A 12,786-nucleotide genomic window follows, 5' to 3' on the forward strand; every position below is an offset into this window, starting at 1 on the left:
TGTTTTCACACCAGACTTTTTGACTTGTTATTGCAGGGAAAGCACAGGTGCAGAAGTACTTCGGTTTCAGGTTTCTGCGGTGGTGCTTGCTGGCTCACCGTCCCCACTTTACTGGGATACAATAGAACAGAGCCATCATCAATGTTATTAGTAACACCTGTGCTTTTCCTACTATGACAAGTCAGAGGTCTGCTGTGGAAAAGGCCTGTATCACTGAAATATACAGGGCTGTGCAAAGGCTTAGGGAACTAAGAGCAATGAGGAAAATCAAAAATATTGGCTCAAATACGAATTTATTTACTTCATGCAAAGTAAAAAAAAAAAAAAAAATCAACCACCCTGTACCTTTAAAACAGCAATACTTCTCATTGCCAGCAGTCTTTTGAAAGTTAAACATCTGCCTGATGAAGAGTCTGCCAGAAGCAGCTCATGAATAAATTTTGCTACATTTATGTCGGTTGTTGGTCAGACGCTAATAGACCTTTCTCACACCAGACGTTTTGGCTCGTCATAACTGGGAATTGGCATTTCATTTAGATGAGCTAGTTTCAGGTGTGTGTGTGTGTCTGTGTGTCTGTATGTGTGTGGTGTTGTGCGTGCTGCTGGCTCACTGTAATGGCTTACAGGGACGTTTGATGGAGAAAGATTTGTTTCACCTGCGCCTTTCCTGCTATGACAAGTCAAAATGTCCATCGTGAAAAAGATCTATAATGAGCAGCCAAGTTGGAAAAACAGTTGACGTCGCGTCTGAGATATTAGAAATTTCTAACAGCTGCAATATTTCCCACTTGGTAAAATGAATTACAGAAGTGTCTACAAACCGGTGTCAAAAACATTGTAGTGGAAAGAAGCTCGCCTAGCTCACCCAAAGTGCATTACAACCACTCCAGAGAAAGATTGTGTTACTTTGTGTGAATTTTACATGACAAGGTAGATTATGTTGCCGTCTTTGCACAGTGGTGTACGCTGTCTTTTGGATGTAGTGGTGCTAGATTGCTGCCTGGTTGTGGGATGTAATTAATAAGGATATTGTCTGCAGGATACTAGTTTTCCTCTGCTTCCAGTGTCCCAGCTTGGCAAAATGTTGGTCTGTGTTGTAAAACACCCTTGTTGCTTGAGTGTTAAATGCCAATGACTCTTATCTGTTATGTATCTGTAATCTCTCGGAAAGAGAACTGAGGCAGAGGCAAATAGGAGGAATTAGGAAAACTTTAACTTTTTACTACTACTTCACTGTCTTCAATCAGTCTCCTTCTCCTCTGTGCCCCAGTGTTGAAGAGTAAAGGTGACCAGTATTTTATCAATGGAAAACTGACCATTGACACACCGCGCAGGTTTGATATTGCTGGTACCACCTTCCACTACAGACGTCCCACTGACGGCCCAGAAACTCTCGAAGCTCTGGGGCCAACAAACATAACCCTTATTGTCATGGTAAGAATAAAAAGTACAGCACATGTTTAGACAAAAATATAAATAAGTCCAGAAATGTTTCATCATCATCTTCTTGCAGTGTTAAATGTTTTTACTCGTCCTTTTGCTCGACAGGTGCTGGTGCGGGAGGAGAATCCAGGGATCCACTATCGTTTCAACCCCCCACTCAACAGAGATCTCCTGAACGGCTTTGCCTGGCACTACATCTCCTGGTCGCGGTGCTCAACCCTCTGCGCCGGAGGTAGAAACACACACCAACAAAGTCTTGTCATTTGAGAGGAAATTACATCCCCATGTATTTCACTCTAACCATAAACATTACCACTACACACTTAACCTCAAATCTAACTGTTACATTAAGCTAAAAACTGAGTCTCAACCCAAAAATTTAAGAGGTGGAGAGAAATGTGGGGTTAGTCTCAATTTTGTGATTTGCCATGCATATTAGTCACTTTTATTTATATAACACAATTAAAAAGACCTGTAACGGTCATCCAAGTGCTTCACAGAGCAGAGACAAAAGCAAAAAGAATGCATGTACAAGAAACAAGAAGTATAATTAAACATTATGGGTGTGTCCTTGATTGATTGTAGGACATAAACACTCATAAAACCACAATTTAATAATCTTACACCCTGGTTTTTGAAACAACGGGGATATAATGTGCTGATTAGTGATGCTTAGAGTTGCTGGTAGGCAGATTTTTGCACCTTTAGACAGATTTAGGCTGCCTTTTTTCCCTCACCTAACAAATACAAGCCCATTTCCCACAATGAGTTATGTATTTAAAGCCCCATCAACCACAGTGATCGTATATTCTAATCTACTTAATTTATATATTTGAAAATATGTTTATAAGAACAGCCTCGTATATGTGTTATGAATCACATTAATCATCTCCCCCCTTTCTGTCTCTCTTTCACATGGATGTACAAATGACATACAGATGCACGAACACACACATGCAGTGGTCCATTAAAAACGCACAGTACACAGTAAATCCCTGCTGTAAACTATCACTGACCCAGGGAAGCCACCATGGGACCAGAGTGTTTATGGAGTCCGTGCTGAAGCCAGAGGCGTTTGAGCAGCTCACAGGCTCTGAGGTTTTGGAGATATCACACATAGCTAATCTCCTTTTTCCTCTCTGGCCTTTGAGAGTTAATGATCCATGCGGCTGCACCTGATAAGAGCCAGTTTCCCCCTTTGAGAAATAAATTCTTTCACTTACCATTACGTGGAGTGGAGGGCGTGAACTGGGAGGATAAATATTTAGTTTACTGTTTTTCAGAGCAGGCAAACATTTGATCTTCTATTTCTTATTTATTTTTTGGTTCTTTTTTTTTTTTAAATATACTTCTCATGTAATCAAAAGGGACCAGACTGAAACAGACTCATTTAGTTTCTATGAGCGTGCATGTGCGCGCAAGTTACAGCAGTTTGGGAATTAGTTATATTTCCATAAATGTCTCGGCACAGCTCTGGTGGAATTAAACACAGCTACAATCCCCAGTACGATACATAAATTTTGTGATATGATAATTTATCACAGTTTTAAATCACACCTGTGCAGCATCACACTGTGCAGACATTAGTAGCAGTGGAGTTGCAGTTTTTCTTTAATGTGGCGATCCAGGAAGCTCAAGTGATAAACTGCTGTTTTTCAGAAGAGCTGATGCACATTAATGTGTTGTGTGTTGACTTTTGGAGCGCCAATGAAAATGATATGGGGGCAGTGTCAGCCAGACGTCAGCCATTGTTTCATATTTCCGTCAAGCTAACTTGTTAGTGCAGTTGGGGTATTAACATGCATGAACAGAATCACTCAATCAATGTGGCAAGTCACAGATTTAAAACAACTGACAAGAAGAATGAATCTTTATAACTAAGACTTGTGTCCTCGTGGCCTTGTATAACTTTCTATTGTTCCTTTGTCTCTCCTGTCAGGTGTGCAGACCCAGCAGGTGGTGTGCAAGAAGCAGGCCGATAATTCAGTCGTCTACAACCACTTCTGTGACAAGAAGAGCAAACCCAAAGAGAAGCGGAGATCCTGCAACACTGAGCCGTGCTCCCCAAGGTGAGTGACCTGTCGCTGATAACATTTTCTTCATGTTGTGTCTCTTGATGAGTTTCTTTGTTCCTTGCAAGTGTGTGTTTTATGTCATATTTGTTGTGGCCTAAGTTTAAATCGTCATTTTAAGGGTTAGTCGGCAGTAGCCTCTGAAAAAACACCATCATATATAATGATATCTGACTAAGGATGATTTAGTTAGTCTTTAAAGTCAGTCTAAAGAGATAAAAAAGACTGATTTCATCTTTAAGGAGATAAACTGTTGCTCATTTTGAATTGATGTTTTACTTTTTGTGCACAGAGACTTAGACTTTATCAGCAAAACAGAACATCACATAATTTGCACACAAAAGCAGAAATATCACAAACATTAACTGTGGTGGGCATGGTGACAGACATGAAAGAGGAGAGGAATGTCAGCGGGGTCTATTGTTTAGGGTGGCTATGCACTTATGTGTTAATTGCAGCTCTCATGCCGTCTGTGCAGGCACGACTGTTACACATTTTGTGTTACAACCTGTGACCCCTGTACAGTATGGTTTCCTTCTGTGGTGCATCTATAATATCACATACAAAGCATTTAAAATGAATAAGCTGAACAGAAACTAAAGCTTCCAGCTCTTCTCTGCCTCTAGCTGGTGGTCAGGCGAGTGGTCAGAGTGCAGTCGCAGCTGTAACGGAGGCGTGCGGACGCGTGAAGTTTTATGCAAAAGGAGGATCTCGGGGACAGAGGAGAAAGTCCTGGATGACTCAGCATGCACCCCCCTGCGCCCCTCGCTCACTGAGCCCTGCAGCAACCACAGCTGCCCCCCCGAATGGCTGGCCCTGGACTGGTCAGAGGTAGGCGCACGTCACCTATATCCTGCATGCATGTGTGTTCTGCTTTCTGCACTCCTGCAATGTTTTGAGTCAACCTGGGGATAAACTTGAACCAATACTTGAGTTTTCTGAAAAATTCCTCTCAGATGAAGCAGTAGTTTCTTTTCCAGATGAACCGTACAAACCCAAACGTCTGCCAGGAGAAAGTAAGAGTACCTTCACCATGAAATACACAACAGAGGCACGGAGCAGACAAATACATCACACTGAATATGTTGTTTCAGTCATGAGTACATACTGTTACACTTGTCAGGTGGGAATCCCCAGACACTAATTCTGAACATTCGTTTGAGCCGTTTGGAGTTTTTTTTTTTTTTTACTCCTCTCGTGTAGCTATACCCTGGTAAAACTAAATGTTAAAAGCTCTTCTTGACTCTTTTCTTGTGTTCTTTAAGTGCAGTCCTTCGCCTCATGCAGACTCTGTTTTGTTCCTGGAACCAAACTCTGTTCTCACAGTTCAGGATGAATTGAAAGCAAATTAAATGGTGTCAGAAGTGCTGCAGTGTTCAACTTTGTGAGGAATTATGTCCAGCTGACTTACAGGAACTTAGCAAGCTCTCGGCTTTGTTTCTTACACAACTGCTGCCCTCTGCTGAGCGGATAAAGTACATCAGTCTTTTTAAATGCTTCTGACCGCAGTGACCCGATGCTGCACCCTCCCCTCACCCACCGTCTCCCTGCCCTCCCACCTGATGTTTTTCCTTTTTTTTTTTCTTCTCCTTCTTCCCCCCCCTTTCTCTTTTTTTCCACTCTGTCTGTACTGTAGTGTACACCCAGTTGTGGACCTGGATACAGGCACCGTGTGGTCTTGTGTAAGAGTGGGGAGAGTGGTGACACACTGCCAGAGTCCAAGTGCCCCAAGCATGGCCGTCCCACCTCCAGGGTGCGCTGTAACCTGCAGCGCTGCCCTCCCCCTCAGTGGGTGACAGGTCCCTGGGGAGAGGTGAGACAGGCTTTCTGGTTTATTCTTGTTTGTGTTAATACTTATTTGATACAAATCAGTGTCTGTTTTTGTAATTATACAGTAGCATGCAAATGTTTGGGCACCCATGGTCAAAATTTCTGTTAAACAGTTCAGCAAGTGGAAGATGAAATGATTTAGAAAAGGCATAAAGTTACAGATGACACATTCCCTTTACATTTTTCATCTTTTACATTTTTAAAATGACAGAAAAGGAAAAGGGTCCACAGCAAAGGTTTGGGCACCCTGCACAGTTAGCACCTAGTAGCCCCCCCATATAATAGTAAATATCTTGTCTGATACCTTGGTCAAAGTTATCTGAGAGCTCAAGTCTCCTGGGTTTCCCATTCTTTTACAAAGTGCTGCTTTGTTTTAGTCTGACAAGCCAGACTATATCATTAAAATGTATAGTCTGGCAACGACCGTTAGACCTCGGCTCAATCCAGGGGGCGGGATGAAGGCTGTCTTTCAAACTGCCTCTGCACGCAATAGGGTAGCGCTAGCTAGCGTTACGACCAATCAGAGCAAAGAGCAGGATGACGTTAGCCTGAGAAGCCAATTAAAATGTATGTCGTCATCGCGTTAAGCCCACCCAACGACTCTCTAAACAGATAGAGCGCTGTGATTGGTGAACACAATCGGTGTTCGAGACTCAAAAAGTTCCTATGGCTCGTTTCTAGACCCACCTACGGAGCAAATATTTTTGCTGCCGCTAGGGTACGTCTAGATTTCTAGGCTAGCTTTGTTTCCCTTTTTCACTCAAAAATTGTAGAAAACCAAAATGATACACTGATATTGCCTAAAGTATTGCAAAACAGTATTTCATAACTATACTGTACAGTATGCCTTTTAGAGATAATTTAATCTTCCACTTGCTTAAAGGGATAGTTCACCCAAACTCAAATTGCACTCATTATCTACTCACCCTCATGTCGACTAAGGGCTGGGAGAAGTTTCAGAGTCCTCCGTGCCTTCTCTGCGTTACAGCGGGGCTCGGCGCAGCACTGCATGTCCATATGACGGTTGCGAACAGAGCTCACTTTTTTTCGTTCAAAAAGACACACCAAAAAACATCCAAATACCTCCATAGTGCTTGTCTGTGAGAAATTGTTCCGAAAAAAATTAAATAAGTCTATATTTTAAGCTTGTTTGTAGCGGAAGCTCCCAGTGTTGCTCTGCCGGAATCTCGCACAATGTGCGGAGCCGTGAACTGGGTGAGAGATGGGAGATTTGGACGGACACAGGCAAAGCAGTGAACTGAGACACCGGGAGCTTCCGCTACAAACAAGCTTAAAATATAGACTTATTTAATTTTTTTCGGAACAATTTCTCATGTCGGGGCTTCAATACAAGAAGGACATTACAGACGAGCAGTATGGAGGTATTTGGATGTTTTTTGGTGTGTCTTTTTGGACAAAGAAAAAGTGAGCCCCGTTCGCTACCGTCATAAGGACATGCAGTGCTGCACGGAGCCCCGCTGTAACTCCGAGAAGGCACGGAGGACTCTGAAACTTCTCCCAACCCTTAGTCGACATGAGGGTGAGTAGATAATGAGTGAAATTTGAATTTTGGGTGAACTATCCCTTTAACTGTTCACATTAACAGAAATTTGGACCAGAGGTGCCCAAACCTTTGCATGATGCCACTGTATACAAAACCCTTTTTTTTTAAATGTCTTTCTGTGTTTCAGTGTTCTGCTAAGTGTGGCCTGGGTCAAGAGATGCGTTCAGTCCAGTGTCTGACCCACACCGGCCAGCCGGCCAACGAGTGTATGGAGCACCAGAGACCAGCGGCCATGCAGCAGTGCAAGAGCAAATGTGACCTCAGTCTGCCCATCAGTACAGACAACCCCGAAGGTCAGAGGTCACAGATCAGTCCTTGTACTGTCGTCTCATATTTCATAGAAACAATATAGACAGGTTGCATTGGAACAGAAATGGTCATGCTCAAATTAAGACTTTGATTTTAAAATGCCATCAATTGTTGACATTTTTTAGTCTTAAATGTTTCTTTCTGAAGCGGTCAGTGAAATTATTGCTGATGCCATCAAATGAAAGTCAACTGTGAAATATCTAAAATCAGAGCCAAAAAAAGATGATAAAGTCAGTGACAGGTTACAGTTACTAATAAACATGTTATGATGATAATAAGCACTTTAATATAAACAGTATAACCAAGATGTACAGTTTTCTTGTCAGTAACAGACATACAATGAATTTCTACTAGTAGGCTATATCAATACGTACATATTATTTATTATGTGTAAATGGTATAGATAATAATACATAGTATATAGTATAGTATGTAGTGTATATAAAACACATTTTAAATCAATAAACATTGACAGAGCACTACAATCCTAATAAAAGATTGTGTAATTATGTAAATACAAACTAGATGAGAAGGAATATAAAGAAACACTTGAAGTGAGTGTAAATAAAAACCAGGACATGCTACATGAAAGCATGATTAGAAAGGTGAGCATGGCAGATATTTTATAGGAAGACACCAATATTTAAACATTTTTATATATTGCATTGAACATTTTCTTTACAATATGTGAAATATCTGATTTTCTCAAGCATCAAGAAGTTAATTAATAAATTCTTTAATCCACAGGCCATATGTCAGAGGATCTCAGGAAGTCTTTGAGCAATAAAGGTTGATAAAAGTGACTAATTTCTTGATATTTTGATTGAAATCCTGCAGTGTTTTATAAAACATCTGCAAAAAAAAAAAGTGCATCACTCTAACGCCGTAATTAAATTGTTGCATGTGTGTCTCCCCCTGCAGAGTGTAAAGATGTGAACACTGTGGCCTACTGCCCCCTGGTGCTCAGGTTCAAGTTCTGCAGCCGGCCATATTTCAGACAAATGTGCTGCAAGACCTGCCAGGGACACTGACACCACGAAAAAAAAAAAAAAAAAACACACACAGCATCCAACCTTTGGGTCCTGTTACACATTTCACACACAGTAAAGCCTGAAACCCTCCCACTGAGCCGTTGTAAACAGCAGCCCTCACGCTACCTCTGTCGGAGGAGGGTGAGATCTAACTGGGATGCTGTCAGACTGACCCGGTCCTGTCACTGGTCAGAGGGACTTTTTCTTTTTTTCCAGCCAGACTCTGGACCAGGCCAGGACGCAGACGCGGACGCCTCTTCGGGCCGAGCGGAGGCTAAAACAGTCTGAGATGAGTTTATACATTCCACTGGAGGGAGGGCTGCTGAAAAACCTGGAGAGGCAGAGAGAGGGAGGGAGTAACTTTCCTACTGGGATGAACCCTCTCTCTCTGTCTCTCTAAACAATCTCTGTTGTAATATTTTTGGTGCTACTTATATTTCACTTTTGGCCGCAGGACTGGTCGCCGTACTCTTTGAGTTTTGCCTTTGCTTTAGTGGCCTATTGTTTCTTCTTAAAAACCTGTATGTCAACAGGTGATATCTGCTTAGGTATGAATTATAAGAAAAAAAATCCACTTTGTAAAGAAAATGATTTTCCAGATATCTTTGCCCATGAAAAGGATTATCGTATATCAATGAAATGAGAGGTTTTGTCTCTATGTTATCTGATAGTTTGTTACTTGACCATGTTGTTTCCTGCTATTGCTTTGTTCTGTATCATTGTATTGAGTCCTCGCTGTTATTCAGCTGAAGTATGAGCAGAGTTTGATTTGCACAAAGTGTCAGCAGTCAGAGGACTTGTGTTAACTTTTATGTTTGTTTTGATGTGATTTGACTTGATGTCTCCATGGAAGCTATAATTGTCTCACTGCAGTGAACCTGCCATAGTCTTGCCATTTTGGTTAGTTTGCCTTACATGTTATTGCCTCTGCAGTAAAAAACAGTGCTTGTTGTATGTTGCACGCTGCCTTTAGCAATGTGAGTAAAAGGCAGGGCTCACATCACCAGGACATCTTTACATTATGGGATGTTGTATTGTGCTGTGTGGCTGCAGACTGTGGCAGAAAGTCTTTAAAAAATGAACTCTAATAGCTCAGCTGATTGTCATTATCTGAAAACCCCCCAGTGTGGGCATTGCTGTTTTGATTTTGATTTCTTTTTTTCCCCTTCTTCTTCTTATTCTTCTTCTTGCCACATGTTACCACTTACTCGCCAGTGCTAGTAACTTTTACTGTGAGTGGAAATTCACAGCACAGTGAGACACAGTGAGTCAGCTCTGCCAGCAGGAACAGGCCCAGTGTAGAGGAGCGAAGACCTTTGACTCCGCTGCTTTCAAAAAGTGTTTTATAGTCAGAGCGCTAATCTGAGGATGGATTTACACACATATAAAATATACACACACATAAAATATCTGGTTTCTATGTGGCACAGATCTGGTGTACAGTATTCATGGCTGTGTGAAACCATCATTCACACAAACTGTGAGAACGTTTATGCTGCACAAGTAAAACTAAATTTATCTATGTGCTAATTTTACATCTGCGATCAATCTTTTTTTTTCTTCTTTTTTTTGCCACTTGGGTGTTTGAAAAGAAGTTGTGAACAGAAACACTGACACATTTTCACCCTTTCATAACAAACTGGCAAACCATTGCCAACTGTGATTACACATCCAGCAGTTACAGAGCTACTCGTTCATTGATTTGGAGTTTGGTGAATGTAATTCCAGTATTGCGTCTTTTTTTTTTTTTTTTTACAGTACCTCTGTTTTTGTTCTCCACCAGCTCCTACAGGAAATATAAGGCCTTTTTTAGCTGCTGAAACATCCACTATGTTCACAAGCTAATTGCTGACTGTGTCTGTTTGGTGCTGAACATGAAGTGTACAGATGTTTCTCTAATTAACGACTGTCTGTGAGCAGTGAGAGCGAACCAAAACACTTACATTGTGGGCCAGATGGCTTAATCAACTCAGTATCAGGCTCTATCAATTTTCCTAAAGACCCTACATTGTTTTCACATTTGATCCACTACAATGAAAAATATTGATTATTGCTGCTTTAATGGATCAACACTCCCAGTGTACAGCCGGGTGCTGAATTCTCTAAAACATCATCTAAAAAATCATCAGCAGGACAGAACAGCGGTTTAGATGAATCATTAATGCACAGATACGTTGGCCAGATGTTTCCCTTCGCTGCACAAAAACCGTCCTTTCCTGTGTGAATCCATGTTAGCTAATTCCCTTTTGTGGTATGAATATGTGCTATTTGCAGGAAGGGATGTCACCTGACCCAAAGTTGTGCAGTACAGATTTCATTTAAGAGTTTTATTGACGTCATGTTTAAAGATGCAGTTTTGGCTGTTTTGTCTTTTTTTTGTTTTTCCGATCCTGCAGAGAATATTTTTAGAAATGCTGCCTCAGCGTCTGATTAGTCATCAGGTCTGACGGCATCACTGCGACATCCACTGTGCTCTGATGTCCACTGTGGCCGGACACTTCACAAACGTTCACACTGATGACAGCTGAAAGCAGCTCCACTAAATGTCACATAATTTCATTGTAAACAGAGGAAGCTACAGTTTGTCTTTTACGGGGAGTATTGTTGTTCCTTTTTTTTTTTTTTTTTTATTGTGGTGCTCTGGTTTGGATTGGTGCTACTAGTTCACTGTTGTTGTTTCTGGATTTTTGTTTTAGCAGTTTAGTCATTCAGTCAGACAAATCAGTTTTAGCCTTTTGTAATAATACCAATCTGCAGAGCTGGCCTGAGGTGTAAGAGTGCAGCTGCTCATTCTTTTTAACTTTTATCATATTTTCCATTACCTGAACTTGGTAAAGGGTCAGAAAGTACTCCTACAATGCAGCTTTTCAAACTAATTTTGGTATTATATGACAAATATTCTGAAAAAAATAAAATAATGATTCATAATCCAAAAGGATTTCCATGTCCTAAGAAAAATGGATTAAAAAACAAAACAAACACCAATTATTGGGACAAGAAACAAACTTTGGGATGATTAACTCATGTTTGTCTTGGGCCAGCCCTTCTGATCCAGCATAGAAACATAGATTCAATATGAAATTTTAGCACCTCCCTGCAATTATTCAGGAATGAAAAGATGGGAATACTATTTATATCATTTTCAGTTGCACATACTGTCGGACATACAACATTTCAGACTCAAAGGATAATTGCCAGTGGTCATTTGTTTTGTGTCTACCTGGGCCTAGAATAAAGGTTCACACTGAGTGGTGAACCTTGTTTTGTTTTTGTTTTGTTTTTCTGAGTAAATAAGAGGGACAGTACCGGTAACTATTGTTTTGTTTTTCCACATGTTAATTATAACATGACATGTACTGTATGTTGTTCAATACTATAGAAGATGAATCCATTTGTCCCCCATGTACATCTTTTTAAAAGGAAATATTAAATTGATTAAACATGGTGCATTGTTGATTTGAAGAAATGGGATGTGATCATTTTAGCTCTCTGTCCTCGACACCCGTCGACCCCTCGTTGTTATATTTGTATCAGTGTTACAAACAATTCTCTGTACTTGAACTGAAATAGCTCAGTTCGTCATATCCTCATCCATCCGGTGGTGGCGAGGAGTGCTGAGATCATTAGTGATGGTTTCCTATTTTTGGACCAGACAATCTTCGTGGAAAAGTTGAGGAAACAATGCCTTCCTTTGGTCTCATTGGGGCTGAGACACGTCTTTCATGTGACCTTATGACAAAGACCAAAAGTGAAAGAAGGGGCCAGTCATAAAAGTAGCGATTTAATATGTGTGCAGACATGAAACAGGAAAAGAAACAGGTGGTTGATGGTGGCTACCATAAATGGATTAGAAATGTCTAAAACTAGACTAGAAACTTCAAAAGAAAAAGAAAAACTGAATTATAAAAACACCAATCATTTACCCATATTTATAAGTAGTAGACAAATATTTCATAAACCTTTTATAACACACTATAGTGTATATGTGAAGAGCTAAAAGAGCATTTTTGAAATATTCATTAAATATACAGTATAGTGTAAGGACTGCGTCACTGGAAGAAAACACCTTGCGTCAGTTCAGTGCATGATGGTACGTGCAGTGTCTTTCTATGGGATGTCCCGCCCCGGCAGGCCCGCAAAGAGACATATTATGCCCCCTTTCCACAAATTAAAATAGTTCCCAGGTGTCTTGTTGTCTGTGACATGTTTTGGTCAAAATACCCCAAGGATCAAACATCACAGCTCTTTTCATCCTCTCAAAACAGCAGAACGGCTGGTTTCAGAGCCTGTCCCTTTAAATGCAAATGAACCACTGCTTGCCCCGCCCCTTCTACCGGTACCAGGTAGGGGTGGTATTATGCAAATTCGAGTCTAGTTACATCACTGGAAGACAACTGAGGGAACAGCTCGTAAAACCAAGTGGATTTCAACCTAGGAGCCTGCACATTAGGCTACCGATTTTTTTGTCAATTCTCACATGTTGGTGGCCGGAAGTCAAGACCAACACCCAAATATATGTTAAGAGCTTTCAAAAAGT

At 40.9% G+C, this 12,786-nt stretch overlaps 1 protein-coding gene across 1 annotated transcript in view; it reads left to right on the forward strand.

Moving 5' to 3' along the window:
• Positions 1 to 11,453, forward strand: part of adamts10 (ADAM metallopeptidase with thrombospondin type 1 motif, 10) — a gene marked incomplete at its 5' end in the record, with an annotated part of 48,285 nt that extends 36,832 nt beyond the window's left edge. Inside the window, 8 exons of the mRNA XM_083970830.1 lie at positions 1,271 to 1,434; positions 1,549 to 1,675; positions 3,383 to 3,512; positions 4,142 to 4,346; positions 5,152 to 5,328; positions 7,037 to 7,202; positions 7,966 to 8,007; positions 8,140 to 11,453. Coding sequence (XP_083826956.1) covers positions 1,271 to 1,434; positions 1,549 to 1,675; positions 3,383 to 3,512; positions 4,142 to 4,346; positions 5,152 to 5,328; positions 7,037 to 7,202; positions 7,966 to 8,007; positions 8,140 to 8,249 — 1,121 coding nt within the window. The 3' untranslated portion in view covers positions 8,250 to 11,453. The remainder of the gene's footprint in view (positions 1 to 1,270; positions 1,435 to 1,548; positions 1,676 to 3,382; positions 3,513 to 4,141; positions 4,347 to 5,151; positions 5,329 to 7,036; positions 7,203 to 7,965; positions 8,008 to 8,139) is intronic.
• Positions 11,454 to 12,786: the final 1,333 nt, after the last annotated feature.

The sequence above is a fragment of the Trachurus trachurus genome (assembly GCF_905171665.1).
Source record: "Trachurus trachurus genome assembly, chromosome: 4".
In the NCBI taxonomy this organism is placed as follows: Eukaryota; Metazoa; Chordata; class Actinopteri; order Carangiformes; family Carangidae; genus Trachurus; species Trachurus trachurus.